The sequence below is a fragment of the Misgurnus anguillicaudatus genome, unplaced genomic scaffold (genome assembly GCF_027580225.2).
Source record: "Misgurnus anguillicaudatus unplaced genomic scaffold, ASM2758022v2 HiC_scaffold_31, whole genome shotgun sequence".
Classification (NCBI taxonomy): domain Eukaryota; kingdom Metazoa; phylum Chordata; class Actinopteri; order Cypriniformes; family Cobitidae; genus Misgurnus; species Misgurnus anguillicaudatus.
The window spans coordinates 529,927-556,349 of record NW_027395281.1 but is presented as its reverse complement, the minus strand read 5'-3'; the positions used below and the strand labels follow the sequence as shown (position 1 = coordinate 556,349).

At 37.5% G+C, this 26,423-nt stretch overlaps 2 protein-coding genes across 7 annotated transcripts in view; both read left to right on the top strand.

Moving 5' to 3' along the window:
- LOC129452976 (uncharacterized) overlaps nt 1–26,423 on the top strand; it is a 206,022-nt gene that overhangs the window by 102,987 nt on the left and 76,612 nt on the right. The window lies entirely within an intron of this gene.
- Nucleotides 1,214–25,838, top strand: LOC129452788 (uncharacterized). The gene is made up of 13 exons (XM_073865491.1): nt 1,214–1,978; nt 3,009–3,332; nt 3,448–3,786; nt 5,056–5,370; nt 11,025–11,138; nt 12,075–12,377; nt 12,746–13,063; nt 13,836–14,141; nt 17,140–17,454; nt 20,522–20,839; nt 22,205–22,510; nt 24,072–24,362; nt 25,156–25,838. The coding sequence occupies exons 1-13, from the start codon at nt 1,780–1,782 to the stop codon at nt 25,266–25,268; spliced, it is 3,561 nt and encodes a 1,186-aa protein (XP_073721592.1). The 5' UTR covers nt 1,214–1,779; the 3' UTR covers nt 25,269–25,838.

Here is a 26,423-nt window from a genome sequence, read left to right as displayed (position 1 = left end):
AGTTTTATCAATTTTTGCATCAGTGATTCTGTGATCGATCCTGTGGTCTGTTTAAGAATTCTGTGAACGTGCACTTATCCTAGCTAGCTACACCTGGCTTGACATAGCTGCCCGTTCTCATCCTGACTTAGCCATCGTGCAACAGACTTAGCCAGGATGGGCTGATTAAACTAGGTCAAGCTGGGCCTTTTCTGTTATCCTGGCTTTCTTAATTCTACTTTTGTGCAATACCCCCCTGGGATGAAAAATGCGAATGAAACTCAAACACCTACATCAACATGAAGACGATACCTCTACTCATAATCATCATATCTTTATTTATTAACGATTCATTTATCAACAATTTTGTGACGTTTACACTTCTCTACAGAAGTGCACACGATGTTATTTATTTTTATGAGTTCGGTTTTGTGAATCAATTAAGCTCAAATCGTTGCGCAAACACAGGTCATGTCTTATAGATGGGAATCACTAAAATATATGTTAGTTCTCACATATAAATTACTAAATTAAGAAAGAAAATAAAAATTGCTAGAAAAATGTAAGATTGAGGTGAAACCTATTGACAAATACATAAACATTTCATTCAGTTTAGGTTAACAGATCAGTTTAACGTTAGCCGCCTAGCTCTCAGTTTTACAACAATCAAAAGCTTCCAACATCATATTCTTGTCATGGAAATCATCAAAAAAAATTTTTTTCACATATTAAAGTTAATTTAAGAAAGATAAAAGAATTTGCGCCTTTTGCTGAGCACTAGAGAAAGCGGGTACTCGTGAAGAGCACGCGCATTTCAGACGTGCACCCTAAAAGAATAATGTGTTTAATTATTTAATTATTAATTTCCTCCCAAAAAAAAAACAACAACCAAAAAAGTAGTTCCAAAAATTTTATAGTTCCAAAAATAACCATTAGAGAACGTTCTGTAGAAGTTATTTTTAGGTTATTTAAAAATAACCATCCTGCGTTATGGGTCCGTTATGGGAACGTTATTTTATGGTTCTAAAAAAAATAACCATTAGAGAATGTTCTAATAAGTTTTTTTTTTAAATAACCACCCTGCAACGTTATGGAAACGTTATTATTTGCTTCCCAAAAAATAACCAAAAACTAACAGTAACGTTCTGTGTTGCTGGGTTAATACAAAACATAACTTATAATTCTAAAGCACAAAAACACATTTCTGCTAAATACACACTTTTTGTAATGAAGGTTTTAAATGTTTATTTTAAAATATCCAGCCGTTATATTCGACCGCAAGAGGCGCGCAATGAATCTGATAGGCTGTAAAGAATCCATTCGTTCTATGCTTTAACAGCGAGGAGAAATAAGGAGGCGTTTTTTTAAGTATCACGGGATGCATTAAGCCCGGAATACTGCACGATTTTTGACCTCTTATAAGATCATTACCGTATCACACTGTGCGACATGTATCGTTTAAACTCGGGTACGAGAGGCATGTAGACTGTACGATGATGACACGGAAGCTTCGGCGGCTGCGTCACACGTTGCGCAACATCACCAGCATGCGCTCGTGGTAAACAAATACCGGCGCGCAGGTCGTAGCAGCAAACACACTGTGCGGTGATCATGCCGAATTTCTGACACTGCCAGAAAACTATCGTAGGCTATCTTTGGACGCAAGACCGGGAAAACGGCCGTCTTTGAACCTCTCTCACTGTATGACATAGGACCACCGATGGAGAGCCACGATCACAGAAATCGCGACGATAGTTTCACGATGGCAATCTTTCGTCTGGGACAGCCAATTATTGTGCAATGTATCCCGGGCTTTATTCGTTCAAGGTAGCTTATGTTTGCCATGCTGGAATGTTTGCAAACATAATGATTCATGTTGTTCCTGTGAGATTAAGCATGTTTCAGAGGTCATGTTGGACACGGCTTGTGTGCCATCTCTACACAACAAACAGCATGAAGACGATCGCTTTACTGTTCATCATCTCTTTATCCATCAACGGTAAGTTCATTCATTATTCAACCCTTTTGCTTTCGCTTCTCAAACCGGAAGTATCCAGATGAGCGTTACAAGCTACGAGCAGCAGATTACTCTAAAATTAAATCCAAATTTAATTGTAACAGAATGATAATTAGTTGTATCGCTGTGTGATGCAACCTAAACAGATGACGTGTATTAGGAGAGAATGTTTACTGTAACATTTTTTTTTTATTGTGCATTAACAGACAATTACAAGGCAAAAACGTGTAACAATCTCAGAACAGCACGGTTTTAAGGAATGAGTCAAACAAAGGAAAGCAGATAAAGTTCAAAGACCGAAATTAAGTCTGGACCTTATATTCTTTTATACGGGTTTATTAAATGTTATGGTCCTTTGAGAAAATATTTTAAAATTGTAGCTAGAATGTGAGGGATGTACTCACTTTCGTAGGCCTACTGTAAGTTTGAATTAGTGTAAACACTGAATAATAATAATACAGATTCAAAAACGCATTGAATTTATTTCCCCGTTGTTTTGCACATTTATTTTCTAATCATGATAGTGACTTAGATGTTTTGTTTCTCACGTGACCGTCAAATGGATAGACTTTAAAGGAAAACACCACCGTTTTACAATATTTTACTATGTTCTTACCTTATCTTAGACAAATGAATACATACCTTTCTTTTTTCAACGCGTGCACTTAATATTTGTACAGCGCCTCGTGAATGTGTTAGCATTTAGCTTAGCCCCATTCATTCTGTAGGATCCAAACAGATGAATTAAGAAGCCACCAATCATTTTCATGTTTTCTCTATTTAAAGACTGTTACATGAGTAGTTACACGAGTAAGTATGGTGGCACAAAAAAAAACGTGGCCAAAAGTGGATAAAAATGAGACACAGATTAAGTGTATGCATTGAAAAAAGAAAAGTATGCATTAATTCATCTAAGTTGAGGTAAGAACATACTAGTAAAATATTGAAAAACGGTGGTGTTTTCCTTTAATACAGCATGTTTATCTCTCACTGTCTCTGTTTGTGTGTGCAGGTGTGTTTGGTGATGAAGTGAAGTCAGTGTCAGTAATAGAGGGAGATTCTGTTACTCTACACACTGATATTACTAAAATACAGAGAGATTATTTGATACTTTGGAGGTTTAGAGATGAACCAGACCCCATAGCTACAATTGACAGAGCGGTAAATAATATCTCAATATATGATGATGTTCTTGATGGGAGATTCATAGACAGACTGCAGGTGAATAATCAGACTGGAGATCTCATCATCACAAACATCACAACTCAACACACTGGACTTTATATATTACAGCTCAAGGGAGTGATTGTTACAACAAAGAATTTCAATGTTAATGGTGAGTATTTGAAGCATTTGCCTTAATTTTTGTCTTATTTACATTATTATGCAGCACCTTGAACAGGAATAAGAACATTAATTAATTCAGACTCTTCCTTTATTTGTGTGAGCAGGTGTGGTTGGTGCAGGTGGAGTAAATTCAGTGTCTCTGTTGGAAGGAGATTCTCTTACTCTACACACCGATGTTCCTAATATCAATAAATATGATGAGATACGGTGGAAATTTCATCATGAAAACTCTCCTCTAGCTGAAATCAACAGAAATGCTGCTATCTTCTCTACATATGATGATGCTCATGATGGGATATTTAAAGGTAGAATGCAGCTAAATTGTCAGACTGGATCTCTCACCATCACAAACATCAGAATCAAACACTCTGGATTTTATGAAGTAAACATCACCTCCAGCGGTAGTTATACCATACATCAGTCATTCACAGTTATTGTCAGTGGTGAGTAAATTAAATCCAATATAATAAAAAAAATGATTCATACTAACATGGTTTATATTTTGTTTCTTTCATATGTTTTTCTCTGTCTTACCCACATTGACATTTATGGATTTGGCATATGCTTTTATCCTGCAAACTGCAACAAAAACAAAGTGGTCAAACCTACCACCAGGAAACATAACAAACGTGCTCTAGCTAGTGATGGTCATTTTCAAAGCACTGCTTCATGAGGCTTCGAAACATTTACGAATCTTTTGTTTCGAATCAGTGGTTCGGAGCTTGTTTCAAACTGGCCCAAGTCACGTGATTTTAGCAAACGAGGCTTCATTACATCATAACAGTGTTTCGAAAATCTGATGGTTCATCACTAGGTGGAGTTGATCACATGACCAGTGTCTAATATGTTTAGGTGAACTCGGGTCGGTTTTATTATGCAAGTTCATAAAACATTTATCCTTCCGACTAATAATAACACTGCCATTTGTAAAATGTTAGGACATATCTGCTTTTACACTATTTAGACCAGCAGGGGTCGCCAGCGTGTGTGGTGTTTCGAACTGCTTTGAAAAACTGAATCAATTTGAACCAATTGCTTCGAAGCTTCAAAAAGCTCCATTTCTCCCATTACTAGTTCTAGCCAATAAAACGATAAGAAGAATTTGGGAGTGGAGTTTGGGCGCGTTCATGACTCGTTCAGAAAGCGCGGAAGGGATGGGAGGAGTTAGCTACGCTCTGTTTTGTTTGACAAATTCGAACGTCAACAAGAAGTGACGTTACACATATTCGCTTAGAGCGCCTTTAATAGGAGATATTTCATAATAGTTTAGTAAAGGGATGTGCAGAGGGGTTACTAAAAGGCAAAGCCCAGTTGCATGAAAGTCCTTAAGCTGGGAAATGTTAGAATGTGTTGAAGCACCGAAAATACATTAATCCATACTTTTCCCATATGTATTCCCTGGGAATCAAGCTTGCAACCTTTCCACTGTGATCCCAAAACTCTACTAATTGAGCTACAGAAGCACAACATGTTGAAATAACCTACTTTTGTAATTCTGTTTTTGTAGTTGCTAATTCAGTTGGTGCTGATGCATGATGTGCATGAATGTGCCTATATGAATAAAGTAGAGGTTAAATTGTAGATATTTAAATGATTCATATGAGGCATTCGTGATGATAATGAGATGTGTTTTAAGTTTGTGTTTAACGCGATGGGTGTTTTAAGTGTTTTATATCTCTTCTTTAATGTTCTTCTGTTTTATGTTGCTATAGGTAAAGTGAAGTCGGTGTCAGTGATGGAGGGAGATCCTGTTACTCTACACACTGATAGTAAACTACAGACAGATGAAGTGATTGTGTGGAGGTTTTTACGTGATGACTCTCAGATAGCTCAAATATATAAACAAAGCAATCTGTCAAGAACATATGATGGTGAGGATGGGAGATTCAGAGACAGAATGAAGCTAAATGATCAGACTGGAGATCTCACCATCACTGACAGCAAACCTGAATACAGTGGAGCTTATGAACTGAAGATGAACATCAGAAGACGATCCATTCAGAGAAGATTCAGTATTCATGTCAGTGGTAAGTCTTGTGTTTTCAGATTTATGAGGATTTCGGCATTAAATACTTTTGGTTTTTAAAGTTTTTAAACAATTTAAAGCTACAGTCCATAACTTCAGCCTTTTAATTGATATTTTTGCTTAAAGGCGGAGTCCACGATGTTTGAAAAACGCTTTGGAAAAGGAGACGGGCCGACTACCAAAACACACTTATAGCCAATCAGCAGTAAGGAGCATGTCTACTAACCGACATACTTGCCGGGTTGCGTATGTGTGGGGCGGGTCTATCAACAGAAGGTCCAGATTCTATTGGGGTAGGGGTGTGTTTGTTTAGGTGATTTCAAATATCAACATTGGCTTTCAAACATCATGGACTCCGCCTTTAACCCTTGTGCATTGTTCAAAGTAACTACCCTTTTGTTATGTTATATAAAAAGTTTTTTGCAAAAGTCTGTAAATCAACCTCAGTCTTGATCAAAACTACTAAATATTTACAAATATTCCATGATTTTAACTCTTTAATTGCCAAGTTCAATAATGATGTCACTGATTTGGGGAAAAACACACAAAATTACTTATTTTCAATAGAAAAAAATGTGGATTTGATTCTTTTAACTTTAACATGACCTGTAGTATACTATACCTTTTTAACTTGGTTTTACATCCATGCACGATGTATCACTAATACCTGCGGTCCCTAGGATCACAAGTTAGTTAGTTTTCATTTCACTAAAAGGCTATCTACTACTTTGTAATGCAGAGCAGTAGCAAAGCTTCCCTGCTGGCTTCCCTGTTGCAAATGCAAACGAAAGTAACTATCATGCGAAATTTTCGATCGTGTTCCCCTCAAATGTATACAGCATAAAGAAATTTAAATGTAGTTATGTGTTTCTCTAAAGGTTATGTAAAAAGAGGAGGATTCATTCACTGCAGGGTAGAGATTGCTGTCTTTTAAAATTGTCAAAAAAAATGTGACTGTTTAAAACACCATAGTCATCACATTCACGAGTTTATGTTGTAAAATTGCGATAAAAACTGACCTTTTTCATGTTTAGGTGCTATAATTGGGTCCCCGGTGCTTCTATCAACCTAGAAAATGTAAAAAAAAAAAAACAGTAACTTAGTTTTGGTAAACCATTCTCTGCAAGCATGTAAAAAAATAGTTCATTGAAATTTGACTCCCCTTGTGATTTCATAAGGGGATGTTATTATAATAATACAGTTGCTTAATCTGCACTATCCAACCATGGCACTGATGTTTAGTGCAGAGAGAAAATAATTGACAGCACAATTGAGTTTCAATTTCAACAAACCACCGTTATGGTGATCAGTGTTGCATTTCATCAGCTCATTTGCATTTTAAAGGGGACACCCAAAAACTGCTAATTTTTGCTCACATCTACAAAGTGCCAATTTTAACATACTATAATAAATTATCTATATGTTATTAAGCAAAATCTTCACATAACTTCACATATGTGCTCTGGGGACACCAAATATTTATTTGACATCTTAAAAAAGTCTTGTGAAATGTCCACTTTAAAGGGATGGTTCACCCCAAAATAAAAATTCCCTCATTATTTACTAACTCTAATGTTGTTACAAACCTGTATAAATTTCTTTGTTCTGATGAACACAAAGGAAGATATTTTGAAGATTTTTTGTAACCAAACCAATCATAAGCCATAGTATTCTTTTTCCTACTTTGAATGTTAAGATTACCGATGACAGAATTTTAAATTTTGGGTGAACCAGGGACGTCGTTAGGCCTATTTTAGGGGGGCTGAAGCTACCCCAAAATGTTCCTAAGCCCCCCTAAATGACAGGGCTCTCAAGTGTCACGCATTGAGCGTGACAGTCACTCATTTCGGTCTTTTGTCACGCACTCCCGCCACACATTGTATTTCTCACGCAGAAAAACTATTTATAATATATTTAATATATGCCGCAGCGCACAAAAGTTATCTGGTCGCGCCGCTCTCACTATGGAAACCGGCAGGAATCAAGCGCGTATCCCCTAGAGCCTGCCACTTATCAGCCAATCAAAAAAAAAAGAAATAGGCTACACAATAGCCAATCAGAAAATAGCACTATTGTATCTGGGTAAGATTTAACGCAACAACCAATGAAAGGCGGCATGCTGCGTCAAGTTTCGTCTCCTCCCCTGATCTGAGTCAGCAGCATGGATTTAGCGCGTTTATCAATCCGCAGGGGGCCGAGCAGAGCGAACATCAGTAGTACAAGGTGTGTGCAGGGCGGACTGGCCATGTTGACCTGGCGGCTGTTCTGACCCGCCGTGCAGTCATCTCAGGTTGACATGTGAAAGAGAGAAAGAGACAGACGCAGCGAGATGCTGCAAAATCAATCACAGAAATATTCTCCAGGAAGGGAGCAGGTCAGTCACCAGTAAAAGCACGCGTCTATATATTGCTTATTAACGTAACAGGTTTTAAAGTCATGTGCTGGCGTGATGCATTGCATTATGTACAGTTGTTGTACTGAACGCATCAGGCAGATCATTTCATGCAGCGAAACACCAGGTGATTGTGAAGTGTATCCTTTTATAAAACTAGTTTTTTTTTGTGGAAAAACTGGATCAAACGTGCAAATTGAGCTTTTAATGGGCATTTCACCTTATATTTGCAGTAAAATAACTTTTTTAAAATCTAATAATATAATTAAATTATAGCTTATTAAATATGTTTGTTTCATTTCATTTAAAATATTAATATTTTAACATTTGAACTCCTTCCTTTTAAAAAGTGTAAGGCACCTGTGTATTTGTCTTTGGTATGGTAGTATAATGTGTATTCCTAGTAAGTTTTTGAGGGTTCAACATGGTATTTTTAATATTAGCTTGGCTTGGTTTACCTATCTTAACATTTTAAACAATACTAAAACGTATCAACAAGTAAAGTAAAATAAAACAACAAGTAAAAGAAAAAAGTTTTGATTAAACTATATCAGAAAGTAGTAAGTACCCATCCAGATTGTTTTATCCATTGTGGTAGCCCTTGCTTATAAAAAGGTTGGAGACCCCTGACCTACAGTATAGACATAGGGGCTGTTTCCCAAACAGGGCTTAAGTCTTGTTCAAGACTAAAATGCCTGTTTGAGTTTTAGTTCTTAACTAAAAGTAGCTTGCACTAACATATCTTAAAATACATCAGTCACGTTGTTTTGTCTCAAGATGCACACCTGTACTATTTTTGTGCTTGTAAAAACTACATAAACATCCTATATAACTAAGGCCTTGTCCTGGCTTAATCTAAACCCTGTCCTGAAAACCAAATCATACTGCATCTTGACAACTCAGTATTAAGGTAGATCACTTGTTGGTCAGTCCCCTTTTCTAAATTTTAGATCTGTATAATTCCCAGATTAACACAGTGGCTATCAACTAATAATATTAACCTATAAGATTAGCAAATCCGGTTTATGTTTACATTTATGTGAACACACACATTTATCTTATTTTCTGGTTAAAAGTTTATTTTGTCAAAAAAATCCTTGGCTAAGGTTTCTATGTGAGCATAGAAATGCAAACAGTAAAATGATGTGTTTGTACTGGAAATGTGTACGTGTATTTACACAGTGAATAATGAATCAGGAAGTCTTCATTGTAAAAAAATCTCCATTCCCAAATGAAAATTAGTCCCATTTATGACACACAGGGAATACAATGGAATAGTGGATTGCAATAAGGTTAGTAGTATACAACCTAATAGTTAAATAATATTTGGGGTGGTGGGGGGGGGTGTTTGGAGGGGTGTCACTCTTGCCTGTCTTCAAAACTTGAGAGCCCTGGTCAATAGCTTACCTGGTAAAGTATGCAGTGATGCCAATTTTTTTCTATTTCTTGTACTGCTTTTTCTCATTTGTTTAACTTACCAACTTTTAAGCTGTCTGACCTCTGTTTATGGACATTTTGGATGTTTCATGTGACCAATTTGCAGATAGCATTTAAGTCATTGCTTATAGAATAACTAATCAGGAGCAAAGTCTGGCCTAAATTCCCCCATGCAGCTTTGATGTGTCTAAAAGCTAACAGTAACTTTTATTTAACAGAGTAGAAATGGAAGAGGAGGATATGTCTGTCATGTTTTACTTGTTAACATCTTGGTTTCTTGACTGGTTGTTGACATAATTGTAGCTCAGATGTGAGTGTAAAAATTTTGCAAACACAAGTTACAAATACTCTGTGGGCTGAGTCCCCCCTGTCTTCCAATCCTAGTGACGTCCCTGGGGTGAACTATCCCTTAAAACCATAAACAATGTCTTTAAGCGTGAGTACTGCGGCAAAAATAGCCCCGTGACCAAAACCCAAAAGGGTACTGATGCGCCACTGCTGTGATGTGAGCATGTGCTACTTTCATGTGCAGTATGAATGCTCTAAGGCTATGTTTACATTAATGCGTTTATCTTTTAAAACGCGTTACTTTTGCTATGTTTACGCCTTTCATCTACACTACATCACCGTTTTCGACCCTCATAAACGGATTCGTTTGCAAACGCTGAAGACCCTGTTTTAGTTTGAGAACTCAGACGTTGCTCTGAGTGTAAATGAACGTAGACGGAGTCTTATGTAAACGAACAGCTGATGTTAACGTGACAGCGCATCATTTTCAAAGTAAAAATTATTTTATTGATGTAAATGTTGGTTTGCAATGGAGGTTTTGCCAAAAATAGTAAACATCTACCAACCAGCTATTATAAGCGCTATATCGGATTGTTTTAACATGTATCCTTATAGATAATGTCTGTTTTATATTAATGTTTGAGTATTGTTGTAATGTGTTTATGTTTTGTTTAAATTTAGTTAGCTTACGAAAGATAGACTGTAATTTTAAACGCCAAATAGGGCGTTGTAAAGGCCAATATGAAGGGAGAATTGTAATGGGTCAGACATTATTTTCCAATTTAATGTAAGTTTTGTTTGCTACTTTAAAATTAATTTCGTTTCAGATAATTTGTCTCTTAATTTTAATCGATGTTTTGTTGATAAGTTTTGTGAATATAAATTAATAAAAACAATAAACTCATCGTCATTAATATATAATGCTCGTTTAGGCGTTGCGCTTTTAGCTATTTCTGTGTTGCTAGCGGAGGACGTGCACGGACCTCGCACACTTTTAAAAATGAATGCAATAAGCATAGTAACCTCTTACTATGTTTGATTGAAGTTTGCATTTTCTGAAATTTATTTTTGCTTCAAGTTCGCTACTGTTTAGTACTGTTCACTTGAATGCTTTCTTTTTAAATCATAAAGATCGTTCTGTTTAGTTATAAAATCAAAATTAACATATTAATCATATTAATATGTTATAGGGGGGAGCTAGAACAGGTTAAGACTTTCCCAAACACATTTTTATAGGTTCAAAAATAGTGTCTGTAATAGTTGCCAGCAAAGGACCCAGGTATGACTTTTTGTCAATATCGCACACCCCTAGGCTGCATAAACGCGCAAAGGTAAGCTTTTATTAGAGTAATAAGTTATTTTACACTTTAATGCGCATGCCCAGTTACATGATTGGGCATGTTTCATGCATTTATGGTGGTGTATAGTGTGGATGAAGATTCTTTTTAAAATGCCAGTATAAACGAGGATCGTTTTCATTTTAAAATGCCATTAACAGATTCAGTTACAATATTGATGGTGTGTTTTTATTATTACAGAGCGAGGTCTGTCTCCAGGTGCTATAGTAGGAATATGTGTTTTCTTGCTCTTGCTTATTGCTGCTGTTCCTGTTGCTGGTTTGATTTACTATCGCCGCAAGATCTTGGAATTGGGTAAGAATTTTCTACAGCTGAGGGAATATAATGATCTTTATTTTTTGAGTGTGCGGATTTTACCCTCCCTTTATTCTTAAGGTGGATGTCAGATTTAACAAAGTAGGGGAAGTCCTTTTTCAGAATCAAGGGGGTCAGGTGAGACCCATTGCCTACACAAGCCATGGCCTGAGACCCAAAGAACGTAATATGATGAACTGTAGTTCCATGAAATTAGCATTTTTGGCACTGAAATGGGTAATGGCAAAGAAGTTTAGGGAATATTTGTTAGGCCAGAAATGTGTAATGTTTACAGATGACAACTCTCTCAGCCATTGGTCTTCAACTAAGTTGGGGATCATGAAACAATGCTGGGCAACACAGTTCCCACTCAAGACTAGCGAGCGGAAACTGTAGTGTAATTGCTGGTGAATTAGGTTTTTTTTAAGTTTGGGGTTCCAGTGAGAATTCATTCTGACCAGCGCTCTAACTTTGAGTCCTTGTCCAACAACTTTGTATGCCCTATGGGGTAGAGAAATCTTACACTACACAGTGCCACCTAGGGATGCACAGAAATGAAAATTCTTGGCCGAAACCGAAAACCCAAAATGAGGAAACCAAGGCCGAAACCGAAACACCGAAATAAATTATTATGCCAATTATTAGTACAAATGCATTTTTGGCTGTCACTGTGTACTAACTTTACTAGGGGTCGTTTGTTATTTGTTTTATTTGCTGTGTTAAATAGTTTAATTCTATAGATTAATATTTCACTGAAAAAATAAATTTATTAATTTTATTTATATACTGATAAAGAATCTGAAAGATTGAGTTAATAAACAGAAATTCATTTATGAGAATATGAGCTAATGTTTATAATCTGTAAATAAAACACTTATTAGATAAAAATAAGTGTGAAATATTTAATTTCTTTGATTTTGTTTTCTGCTGTTACAGGTGAAATAGAACGCCTGCAAGTAGATGAGAGACGATCTGTCTATCTGAATACTGAAGTTACCGACATAGAGAGAGATGATCTGATAGAGTGGAGATTTGGAGAAACTCTCATAGCTGAAATCAATCCTGCCCGCAATATCTTCAGTACATATGATGATCTATTCAGAGATATGCTGATGCTTAATCATCAGACAGGGGATCTCGTCATACATGGCATCAAACCGGAACACCAAGGAGATTATAAACTGAAGATCATCAGAGGTGGAAAAACCTCATACAAGAGATTCAGAGTTCATGTCACAGGTGAGTAACTCAAATGTTTCAGTGTAATAATGATTTTATGATCACCTGTTTACCGTATACTGTAGATGTAAGAGGGATATATGACTAGTAACTTACACTGGAGATTTTTTATTTTCTGTTTAAACCTGAAAATGTACATCATTTTGAGTTAGTAACACCAATGTTAAACAACTAATATTTTAATATAAGTTTGCCCATTAGATGTTTTTACATTTTCAGGACAGTCATAAATTCGACAAATTGATTTATGCTGGTGTTTAGATATAAATAAATACTGAGAGACTCTGAAAGATAAATAAGAGTATAGATGAAAATCACCTGAATTGATTTCATTTCTGTTATTCTGTTTCTGTCTGCTGCTGTAAAAGGTGAAAGAAAAATACTGGAAGTGTTTGAGGGAGAATCTGCTGATCTGGAGACTGAAGTTAAAGACATACATAGAGTTGATGTGATAGAGTGGAGATTTGAAGAAAAAAAACCTCTCATAGCTGAAATCAATCCTGCAAACAAGATCTTCAGTACATATGATGGTGATGATGATCTATTCAGAGATAAACTGAAGCTGAATCCTCAGACTGGAGATCTCATCATCAGTGACATCAGAATGAAACATCGTGGAGATTATAAACTGAAACTCATTAGAGATGGAGAAACATCATATAAAAAATTCAGACTGGTTGTCAGAGGTGAGTAAACACGTGAGTCATATGCTCGTCTTTGACTGGTCACACACACACGGAAACACGCGCTGTTTTTAAACAGTTTCTGTATGTCTCGATAAGTTCCCTAGCTTGTGAATCAGTCTGTGAATCACAATCGGAAATAATTATCTCTATGCCCGTCGAAGATCAGTGCTCTTGGATGTAAACTGAAGTGCAATAATGTAACATTGTGTGGACTAAAAGTGGATTAACATACACTTGGAATAAATTAAACAATAATTTTCTCTGGAGCGATCTTTCTACGCTCTCGTTTCCAGTAAAAAGGAGACAAAGTTATATGATGGTTGGTAAATAGGAACAGAGTTTATTGAACAAACTCAGTTGCATATGTCTCAATGTTCAAACTTCATCTAACCAGCATGAATTCAACATGAAATGTTATACCAAAACTGCTTAATAGCAACATCCCATAAACCTTGAGCTTCCATAAACATTCTCTTTATCTGTCTCTGTTTACACAGACAAGACAGCGCATGAAACTTCACAAATATGAGATTGAACAACAATGAAATTAATAAGACATATAAAATAGGAGTTTCATAAATTCATCAGATGTTATAGTTGTGTTTATATTTATATACTGATAGAGAATCTGTAAGATTGAGTTAATAAACAGAAATTCATTTATGAGAATATGAGCTGATGTTTATAATCAGTAAATAAGACACTTAATAGATGAAAATCACTTAAATTGATTTCATTTCAGTGCTTCTGTTTCTGTCGGCTGCTGTTACAGGTAATTTAGAAGTACTGCGAGTGAATGAGGGAGAATCTGTTCTTTTGAAGATTCATCTTACTGACATACAGAGTCATAATCTGTTAGAGTGGAGATTTGAAGAAACTCTCATATCTGAAATCAATCCTGCAAACAATATCTTCAGGACATATGATAAAGGTCGATTCAGAGATAAACTGAAGCTGAATCATCAGACTGGAGATCTCAACATCAATGACGTCAGTTGGGAACACACTGGATTTTATATACTGAAGATCATCAGAGGTGAAAAAACCTCATACAAGACAATATCTATGTCGGTTACAAGTGAGTAACTCAAATCTATCAATAATAATTTTATGATCATCTGTACTCTGTTGACAGTATACTGTAGATTTAAGAGTGATTTATGACTATTAACTTACAGTGGAGATTTTCACACTGTGTTTAACTCTAACTTATCATCTGTTTAAACCTGAAAAAAAATTAACTGCAGCTAAAGCCACTCTTCACACTTGTCATATTGAAAGTGTTAACTGTGACTACACATGTGAACTCTGTACATAACTGTTGATATTTGTTTGGTTTTATAATAACATTGACTTGATCATACTTGACAAATTGTTATGGAAACCCACAGACCAGGTAGAGACAGATGTTATGTATATAAAACAAGTTAAAACCCCTTCAAGTCAACCAGATATTCGAGGAGACCACCTCGACGTCTAGAGTCCAGGATCTCCCAAACGATATAGATTCCATCTTTCTCCTCCAGAGGGGGACTTCTTCTTCACCAGGTTCTGTTGAGAGAGACAGGTGAGTAATACAGTTTAAATCGTGAAATGTAGAAGACAGTGTGAATCCATTAGTGTTGTGGGAGTTGCAGTTAAAAGGTTTCCGGATTGATCTCCTTGAGGATTTTGAAGATGTATCTATTATTGCGCTTTTTTCATGGAAGCAGAGGCAAAGTTCTTCATGGACAGCCACACCATCTGTTCCAGCACGATGAGCATCCGCAGTTTGTTGTTGTCGCCTCACAGCCCCTTGCAGATGGTGGTAAGCTGATCCCCTGCCCCTCTCAATTTCTTGGAGCCATTGATGCACTAAGGGGACTTCCGACAGCTCCTAAGTCCAAGGGAAAAGAGGTAGTTGATACCCAAGCAGGCACTGAAACTGAGTGAGACCAGGCGTATGCTGATGGAGGGAGTTCTGTGCGTACTTGGTCCAGGGGAAAATTGGCTCCAGGAGTTCTGGTAGCTATGGCAGAAGGTTCAAAGGAATTAACCAACCTCTTGTATCTTGAGTTCTGTTTGTCCATTGGTTTTTGTGGATGATAGCCAGAGGAAAGACTTAGGATCACAACTACGAGCTTCATAAAGGATTTCCAGACTTGTGATATAAACTGAGGACCACTTCAGTCGATGGGACAAAGGAAAAAAGTATCAGGAAGGATACTTTCAGAAGTGGTCATTTCCTCTTTAGAGGCATACAAACAAGAAAGAGCATCAGCTTTGCTGTTTTTATTTTCTGGAAGGTAGGTTATGGTGGAAGTTGAACCTGGTGAAGTTTCACTTCATGTAAGTATTGCAGATTTTTGTGGTCTAAGTATTCTGAAAGGATACCTTACACCTTCTAGCCCATGTCTCTATTTTTCTAAAGCTAGTTTTATGGCAAGAAACTTATGGTTTCCAATGTCATAATTCACTTCCACCAAGCTGAATTTATAGGAATAGAAGGCACATGGATAAAGTAGCAGTGGATTCCCCTGCTGCTGCAAAAGGACGGCTCGAACCCCAGTGAATAAAGCATCCACTTCTATAGCAAATGGTTTCATTGTATCTGAATGGACAAGGATAAAAGCAGAGGTAAACACAGTCTTGAGGGTTTGAAAGGCTTGGTTGGCTTCAGGGTTTCATGTTAGAGTTTTGGGTTCACCTCGGAGTAAGGTGGTTAATGGTTTGGACTATTGAGCTGTATTAGTGAATTAAGTGGCGATAGAAATTGGCAAATCCCAGGAATCTTTGAAGGTCTTTGAAGATGATGGGTGTTGGCCAGGATATGATGGTTTCCACCTTCCTCTTTACCATACTTACTCCTTCTGGAGAGACATTATAGCTCATGAATTGGATGAATGCTTGGTGAAACTCTTTTTTACTGCTTTAAGGTACAGCTGATGTTGATGTAGGTGTTAAAGGACTTCTCCCATATGGCAATGATGTTCTGTTGGATTTGTGGAATAGATTAGAATGTCATCAATATATATTAATACATACTGGTTGAGAAAGTCTCAGAAGATTGAGTGCATGAAATATAAGATGTATCCTTATTAATTTGTACGGCATGACCAGATATTCAAAATGGCCAGTAGGAGTCACAGAAGCAGTCTTCCATTCATCTCCACTTCTTGGGGAATCAAAGTTTGGATGTATCATTGAGTGCTTTTTCGATATACTTCTCCATGGCCTCCTGTGGTTAGTGGATATATATTACCCGGCAGGAAAACCATTGCACAGTCCCATGAGGTGGTAACTGGGAAAGGGTTACTTGGGACAGAAGGCATCTTGAAAGACTAAATATTTTTTAGGAATAGAGACTGGAACATCTACCTTCAAGCTTTCAATAGATGTAGAACACATAGGCAGAGGCATGAGATAGTGATGACGATATAGAGGTAACTGTGGGAAACAGGGAGGGAAACCGTAATTCCTCCATATTCACGGGTGTGAGCTGCAGATGGTGTAACATTAACAACGATGACTTCTGCTGTTGAGTTTTCCAAAAACAGGAACTTGATGTTTTCTTGATGATGTACCCTCACTGTCAGAACGATGTTCACAGTACATTTATGGATGGATGAACTGTTGAGGAGTTTTCCAGTTATTGACTGTATTTGAGGCTTTGGGTGGATCCATTCCTTACAGATTTGAAGGTTTGAGCAGAGTTTTGAGAAAATTAAGTTGAGACAATAAAAGCGATCTTTATACAGTCTGTGGAGAAATAGGGTGCCTTTCAAATATCTTGTTGGGGGAGAGTGCCCTGTGAACCTGGTGAATCTGTAAAACAACTACATCACTAATATTTTATATTAGAGAGTCTAACAGAGTGACTAAATATTTAGTGAGTTAGTTACACTAATATTGAACAACGGAAGTCATTTACCAAATTGATGAATTCTTACTGTTAGGAGATTTATGAAATTCATCACCTAGATGTTATACTTGTGTTTAGATTTATATACTTGTATAGAATCTGAAAGATTGAGCTAATAAACAGAAAATCACCTGAATTGATTTCATTTCTGTGTTTCTGTCTGCTGCTGTTACAGATGAAATAAAAATACTGGAAGTGGATGAGGGGAAATCTGTCAATCTGGAAACCGAAGTTACTGACATACAGAGAGATCTGATACAGTGGAGATTTGGACGTAAAGAAACTCTGATAGCTGATATCAATCCTGCCTGCAGTATCTTCAGTACATATGATGGTGATGATGGTCTGTTCAGAGATAAAATAGAGGTAAATCCTCAGAATGGAAATCTGACCATCAATGACATCAGATGGGAACACACTGGAGTTTATAAACTGAAGATCATCAGAGGTGAAAAAGCCTCATACAGGAGATTCAGTGTGTTTGTCAGATGTGAGTAACTCAAATCTTTCTGTGTCATAATGATTTTTTTAACATCTGTACTCTGTTGATAGTATACTGACTCATTTTAGGTTAAGGGCCAGATATTAAATAATGTCACCATGTGAGGGCCAGATCATTATTTTAAGTTTTAGTGTGCTGATAATCTTGCTAAAGGGGTCATATAATGATATTTTTTTTAAAGATGTAATATAACTATTTGGTGTCCCCATAGTACATATGTGAAGTTTTAGCCCAAAATTGCCACCTTGTAGCCCTGAGCAAAAGTGTACAGTGTTGGGTGTTTCCTTTAAAATGCAAATGAGCTAATGAAATGAAAACACTGATGATGATGGTGGTTTGTTGCAATTGAAACTCAATTATGCTGTTAATTCTTTTTTTACTCTTATTTATTTATTTATTTATTTATTTATCTCTGCACTGAATGGCAGTGCTGTGGTTGGATAGTGCAGAGGAAGGAGTGGTATTATTGTTACCTACCTCACAAAGCAGAAGAAATCTGAAAGATCAAAATTGTCACATGCTTGCACAGAATGGCTTACCAAAACAAAATTACTGGGTTGTTCTTTTTCACGTTTTCTAGGTTGATAGAATTACTGGGCACCTAATTATAGCACTTAAACATGGAAAAAGTCAGATTAATTAGCAAGAAAACGTCTCTGTTACGGATGTAACCTCTCATTGCCTGAAGGAAGGGAACGGAGACGTTTCTTATCCCACGATAGTGAACCAGCTAACTAGGAATCGATCTGACTGAGCGGAGCTAGGAACGCTGCGGAAGCCATGATATGAACAACCGATGGGTTGGTATAAATAGACTGTAAAAAGACATACAGGGGAGACACAGAGCGGGCTCTGCTGAGGAAAAACGTGGGCCAGGAGGATTAACCCCCACGGAAAATACTCACAAAGAAACCCTGGGTAGGGGACACAATGTGGAGGCCCAAGCCAAACACACAGAATCACAGAGAATACAGCTAGTGAGAGGCTGACAGATTTCAAGGCAGTGGAGGGAGGTCAATTGGCCGCTTTTTGACCATACGGCCTTTCATACTGGTACTACGGTGGAGCTCCAAATGGGGGCTGCAAAGCCGACACACGAGAAGTCTGTAATCTAGTGAATGTGTTAGGTGTCGCCCAACCAGCAGCTCTGCGAATATCTGTTAGCAAGGAACCACGAGTGAGTGCCCAAGATGAGGCAACACTCCTGGTAGAGTGCGCTCTCAAATTAAAGGGGCAAGGGGTGCCCTGCAGATTATAAGCAAGAGCGATAGTGGCTACTATCCAATGAGAAATCCTCTGCTTGGTGACAGCTTTCCCTCTCTGCTGACCACCGTAAAAAAAACAAAGAGCTGGTCTGAGGTCCTAAAGCTTTGCGTCTGGTCCATGTAGAGGCGCAGTGCACGTACGGGACATAACAAAGCCATGGTTGGGTCTGCCGCCTCTGGCAGCAGTGCTTGCAAGTTCACCACCTGATCTCTGAAAGTAGTGGTGGGAACCTTGGGCATGTAGCCTGGCTTGGGTCTTAGCTTTACACTAGAGACAGCAGGTCCAAACTGAAGGCATGAATCGCCAACCGAAAATGCGTAGAGGTCCCCTACCCTCTTAATGTAGGCCAATGCAAGTAGGGTCAGTTTTAATAGAGAGAAATCCACAGCTCGCGGCAGTTGATGTGTCAATGCAGCTGGGGTGCTGTCCACACTGTATGTGGCCCCCACCCTGTGTTGGAGGCATCCGTGTGTACCTGTCTCAAGGGCACAACAGCCCAAAAAAATGTTGAGTCTATCCATGGAGCGAAAGTGAGACGACACGCAGGTAACGGCACTAACGTTGTACCCGTGGTAGGCAGCCAAGCGAAACAAAGGTGATCCCCGATGTGTGCGCCGTGGCAACAGGATCATCTGCGATGTGTGGTGTAACCCTGACCTGAGTCCGCTGATGGGTGGCAGGGTTGTTGGGACTCTGAAATGAAGTACCCAGACTCCTGGAATCACCTGCTGGTGACAGAGGAAGAGGAGGGTGAGTGGGAATGGGCCCACTTAAGACTCTCACGTTCTTTTGGAGACCTGGAGAAAAAAGGGGGAATGCAAGGGGGTTTGTGGGTGCTGGCTGAAAAGCCGTAGGAACAGAAACTAAGTGACCTTTTTAGAGTGATCCCCTGCATCTCCAGCTTGCCCGTCTCAGGGTCGCTAGGACTTTAGTTTACCTTCACGGGTGGCAGGCTGAGAGGGCAGGCTGGCTACGGCGGGTTCCTCAGCGCTGCCTGGAGGAACAATAGTAGCCATAGCGTAGATGGACCAGAAGGTGTGTGACACACTCTATGCTGAAAAGGCCAGTCTGCACGTTCAGGAGACGATTCTTATTGTCCTCCTTCATGTCCGCAAGACACAGCCCGAGATGGCGTTCCTGGACCAATAGAGTGGACATCGCACGACCAACAACCTTGGTGGTGACCTTGGACGCACAAAGTGTCAGATCAGTAGCTGCACGTAGGTCTGAAAAGATAGCTGAGTTATGACCTCCAGCAACGGCATGACGTCCAGTGCAGAGGCCGCTTCCCCGCGAACCCAATACGCAGACACCGTTCAGTGCGGACGACTGCTACTGGTCGGTGAGGGAAGGGCAGGCTTATCTGTCCAGGTGTCCGGGTGGCTGGACGCAGCTGCGTCTCAACCAACCCCTTGAGTGTCGGGACATATCCTTTAGCGGCCCCGTGAATCGAGAGAGGTGAGGGATAAGGGCTGAAAAGGTCTGAGAAGAGAACAGGGTTCTCCATGACCTAGCCTAGGGGAAGAAAGGTATTGGAGATGAGTGTTAAGATGCACAAGCAGCTCCGAGTACCAATCGTGAAGGCAGGACAGTTCGGGTGGGGGAGGTTGAGTGGACTTGTGTTATACTTGTATTAAGAATTATATACTGATAGAGAATCTGAAAAATGGAGTTAATAAACAGAAATTAATTAATGAGAATATGAGCTGTTTATAATCAGTAAATAAGACACTTAATAGATGAAAATCACCTGAATTAATTTAATTTCTGTTTCTGTCTGCTGTTCCAGTTGAAACAGAAACACTGCGAGTGAAAAAGGGAGACTCTGTCGATCTGGAGACTGATCTTACTGAAATACACCGAGATGATCTGATAGAGTGGAGATTTGGAATTGAAGAAACTCTTATAGCTAAAATCAATCCTGCCAACAATATTTTCAGTACATATGATGGTGATGATGATCTATTCAGAGATAAACTGGAGCTGAATCCTCGGACTGGAGATCTCACCATCAATGACATACTAAAGAAACACACCAGAGTTTATATACTGAAGATCATCAGCGATGGAGAAACATCATACAAGAGATTCAGGGTGGTTGTCAGAGGTAACTTAAATCTTTCACTGTAATATCACTGAAAAAAAAATGCATTAACCGAGAGCTTTGTTCAATACGCTAAATGCTGTGGTTAATCCTCCAGTTTCAGACTGCCTTGTTGCCCCCACACTAACTTGAGGAAATGTTATGTTATGGACAAAATTATTTTATGGACAAAATTGATGTAATTAAATTAGTTTTAGCATCCTGCCCATAATCCATCATTCCCATATACCTGCTCTGCTGTCTTTTTGTCTATAAAGACAAAGTAGGCAAAATTTTCGGTTTGATAGGGTACACTGACGCAGTTTGGCTTCACCGTTTGTTTGTTTTATGTTAATGCTGGATTTTCAAACCTGCTAATTTTACACTTGTTTTAGTAATGTTGCGGGTCTTTTTCACATTTCTTGGATTATTGCTTTTTCTGGCTGTGTTCTCTGGAGGACTTTGTAGCTAAATCTACCCTAGTCTACCCTGTTGCTGCTGTGGATTTGTTGCGCTCCTGGCCTCACGAAGTATGGCTTTAAGGTACACAGCACACCAGTTGCTTAACCTAAAACAGAACTACAGGTTACAAAAATATTCCTATGATCTAAGTTGTAATGCTGGCCTGCTGAGGCAAAGGCAGTACATACATCGGAGTTCAGGACTGAGTTCAGGACATCTGCGTACCAATGAGTTGGCGTCTGACTTTTTTGAGCGCATCAGCAATCTAGTGCAGTCTTTGAAAATGTATCTTCGTTCGTTCGATTGGAGTTGCCTTCGGTGGTATCGCAGAACCCTGTATATGGTGCTCTGTTTATTGCATGCTCAATAAATAACAAAGCCCTGCTCTTATCGGACATCATTGCAGATCAAAAACTAGACTTTTTGTTTTTAACTAAAACATGGCATAAACAAAATTATAGACTCATCTTTAATCAGCTGACTCATGAGGGGTACCGACTGTTTGATCTCCCGTGACTTACTGGTCTAGGTGGGGGAATTATTGTGGTTCACAATCTGCAATTTAACATCAGCACTGTGTGTGTTCCACAGTTTTCATCATTTTTATGCCTTGTTCTGAGCATTTCTGGAACATTAAAGGCTTATTTTTTTTTTTTGTTATGTCTTTGTAATGTAAACTAAGTTTGTTGAAAATCCGTTATTGCCTAATGTTGATATCAAGAGACCTTAGGAGATTAAGAGAGAAATTTAGTTATGATGTATAATGCAACCTTAAATCAGATCCAAAACGCTACATCTCTGTCTGAAACATTATATTTTAAAATTAAGTTATTTTTAAAAGTGGCACTTACATCCCTGCTCTTTCCTACGGTATATAAAAATACATTTGACAGAATGTGTTTCTGTTCTGTTTCTTTATATGTGCAGATTATGCAGTTGAAGTGAAAAGAGTGAATGAGGGAGAGTCTTGCACTCTGAAGAATGATCTTACTGACAAAGAGAGAGATGATGTGATGGAGTGGAGATTTGAAGGGACCGTCATAGCTCAAACGAATCCTGATAACTGTATCTCAAGGCAATTTAATGGTGATGATAGACTTAAGCTGAATTATCAGAATGGAGATATCAACATCAGTAACATCACAGTGGAACATGATGGCGTTTATACACTGTGGATCATCAGAGGTGGACTACCACAACCTACATACAAGAGTTTCAGAGTATTTGTCAAAGGTGAGTAACTCAAATATTTCAGTGTTATAATGATTTTATCATCTGTACTCTGTTGGCAGTATACTGTAGATGTAAGAGTGATTTATGACTACCGGTATTAACTTAAAGTGGTTACAGTATTTTTTGCTAATGATAAAGATCAGGATTGTTATGATTCTCAGAAAGTTTTAGCTACAGAATACTTTACACTACACCTTTTTAATATATGTGTAAATCTTTTGTGAAAGCATTTAATCTATAAATGACAACAAAGAGGTTTCTTTATCAAGCTGAAGTCATTTTAATTTTGTATTTGTATAATATGTTGTCATTTGTCATCCCATTTACATTTATACTAATTTAACATGTTGTGAATAAGAGTGATTAATGTGCTGTTTTAATCGGCAGAAAACGAAACCATAAATAATATATCCACTTGATGCAACAATACTTCACTATTTGCGCTGCATTTGTTTCTGATGCATTACATGAATCATTTACTTATTTCATTCTTGAAATGAATTCATGATGACTAGCTAAAAAGTGATCTGATCTAAACCAGACTGGGAGACCAACTAAAACTAGCATTAGATAAGAAGATTAATTTCTTACAAACTAGGATTGCCTGAAGGGTTGTGATTTTTTAACCATTAATTGTGCAGCTGTGTGTGACATGTGGGTGAAGCAGTTTTTCACATTTGTGATTTTACATTTTTAATACGTCATTTAGTTTATTTATAAACTACAATTTAACTCCAAGGACTGAATATTTATCAACTCATTTGTCTGTTGAGTGGATTCTGACCTGAGAATAATTGAAGAGTTTCGTTGCAAAACGAGAGAAATCCATTTTTTAACATTTTTGTCAAAACATGTTTATTATTATGTTATCATGTTATTATTTTGTTTTATGGTGCTACCTAGCTGTATTTTTTAAGTTATGAAGGTTTAAATTAAAAAAACCCAACTGCAGTTCAATTGATATTAATTTGAATGCACAACCAAAAAACAAGATCTCTGAACAATTAAAAAAACGGTGGTTATCTCGTTTTGCAACGAAACTCTTCAATTCATGTTACAGATTCACTAATCTGAAAAAGTCACAGCTTTTGACTTCAAATACAATGCATGTATATTTCTTTATGTAAATTATATTCTGAAAGACATTCTGAGAGGTTGATATCTTTATTATGACTTAGTTGATACCCAAGTCCAGTTTAATTAAAAGAAAACATAACCAAAAAAATCAACTTGACTTAAACATGAACAAAACAAAGGCATGACAGCATGAAAACAATGTGAACTCACCAAACAGATAGATTTACAGATAATAACAACAGTGGACCAATCACAACATGAAATATCAGGAAACTAGGGAAACTATTTTTCAAAATTAAAGACCCGTCATAGAAATTAAAGACCCACATGAAACAAGAACTTCAAAATAAAAGACATGATCATGACAAGACAGAACCCCTTATGATGAGGAAAAATACATTTGACAAATATAAAGCAAATGATTGTTCTGTGTTTCTGTTCCATTTCTTTATATGTGCTGCTTGTTCAAATTAAATGGAGTCAGTCTCTGTGTATGAGGGGAAATCTCTTTATCTGAAGACTAAAGTTACTGACGTACAGAGAGTTGAGAAGATAGAGTGGAGATTCAGAAAAACTCTCATAGCTGAAATCAATCCTGCCAACAATATCTTCATTACATCTGATGATGATCTATTCAGATATAAACTGAAGCTGAATCATCAGACTGGAGATCTCACCATCAATGATGTCAGACAGAAACATGATGGAGTTTATAAACTGAGGATCATCAAAGGTAGAGAAACCTCAGACAGGAGATTCAGAGTGATTGTCACCGGTGAGTAACTAAAATCTTTCAGTGTAATAATGATTTTATTAAAAACCATTCACAGTATCAATGAACTATGAGTTCTGTATGACATTACTTTACACTTTCATTTTAAATCATATAAAATCATGTGACACTGAGATGTTGTTTGAGCTCTTGACCTCTTTTGGTGTTTTAGTCCTTTGTAGCTTCTAAGTGAATGAGTGTTATATCATTATAAAAAAACTAAACTGCAAAACTGCAATCATTGACTGAGATCACCTTTATTTAAAGGGGACAGAGAATAAAAAACCATTTTACCTTGTCTTTGTTGAATAATGGTAGTCTACCCACATTAACAAACATTAACAAAGTGCTAAACATGCTAAACATCTCAGTCTCATAGAAATTCCTCTTTTAAAAATGTCAGCCAGAAAACAGCCCAATCTGAAAAGCTGATTCTTATGACATCACAGGCATCTAACTGCCCATCCACTTTAAAATAATTGGCTACATTTTTTCAGTGGCAGCAAAGTCAGCCAATCAGTAATGAGATTGCAAGTTAAGCCAGTAGGGGGAGCCAAATAGGTGCAAAAACACTTGTTTAAAATCCCCCACCCTAATAGAGCTATTTCAGAGAGGTTTTTAGGAAGCTTCTAAGGCATTACAGACCCAAACAAATTTTTTTTTGTCTACATGTCACATCACAGAACAAGGATAAATACTCCGTTCAATCATTCTATGTCACCTTTAAAGATGTTTATCACTGCTGCTTTCTCTCTAAACAACTTTTGATTTGATCTCTCATTTCTGTTTCTTACAGGTATCGAAATAGAAGATTCAGTGAGGAAGAGAGGAGAAGATTCAGTGGGGAACAGAGGAAAAGATTCAGTTGAGATAGAGATGGAGCCTTTGTTGCCTAATAGCAGTCAGTAGCAGTGTTCTTCCTCTTATGTAACATCATCAACATTACAAACACATCACCATCACATCTAGCCTGGCTAGCACCAGACCAGTATCATAGAGAATGAGACGTGGTTTGGGAACCACATGCTCATTTTCTCGTATTTGAAGCGTGGTTTACAGAATGGCAGATGATAGGTGTGATAATAACCAGTCATTTGTTCAATGTTTTCCCTCTGATTATGATTATTACCAGGGTACGATTTGCTGGGGGGGATTATCCCCCCTCAGGGCTTTATATACCTGCCTCTGATTCTTTTTTTATCCCCATTGGGGACAAAATGTATCCCCCCATGATTAATGGTCATCAAACGGCCATATAAACAGCTTAAAATAAAGATTATTTAATATATATGAGTGTAAGTAAAAATGTGGCCACGCAGTTAAATCAGGAATGGAGTATTACTGTCAGCACTTCCGCTCCTGTGACAATAGGTGAAATCTGAGTCCTTTTTTAATCCAAGCCCGGATTTTCTAAATGTCGCTAAGCACCAATAGTTGATTTCAGTGCAAAAACAGCCAAGTAATAAATGAAAGAGATTCCAAGCAGCACTGTTAAAACTAAACCGTACATTTTACGGTAGAAAACCGGCAGCTGTGGTTGCCAGATCTTTACCGTCAAAAATACGGTAGCAATGTTATTGGTTTTACGGGATTGCACCCATTGTACTGTATATTTTACAAATTTTAAATGTTTTTTTTACAGTTTATAACTGTCTATTTAACATGTTTATGTTGCTAAAACAGTTTATATCTGTCAAATTCAAGGGTTAACATTGTAATATTTATGGTTCATTACCATTTTTACAGCTCAAAACTATTTATTGTAAAGGTTTATGTTGTACAAATGACGGTTCGGTACCATCTATTTTACAGCTCAGAACTGTCTAATTTAAATGCTACACTGTAAAAAAATCTGTAAAATAGATTACCAGTACTATTTCCATTATGTTTATAGACATTTCCTTTAAGTCCTTTAAAATACTGTAAATTTACAGTACATTCTCCGTAGTCTTTACAGACACTTTAATCCGCCTATGAAACGCAACAATGGTGACATTCAACAACAAAGCTTCATGCTGCAATGCATGCTGGGTACCAGGATTGTAGAAAACTCATTCATAACTC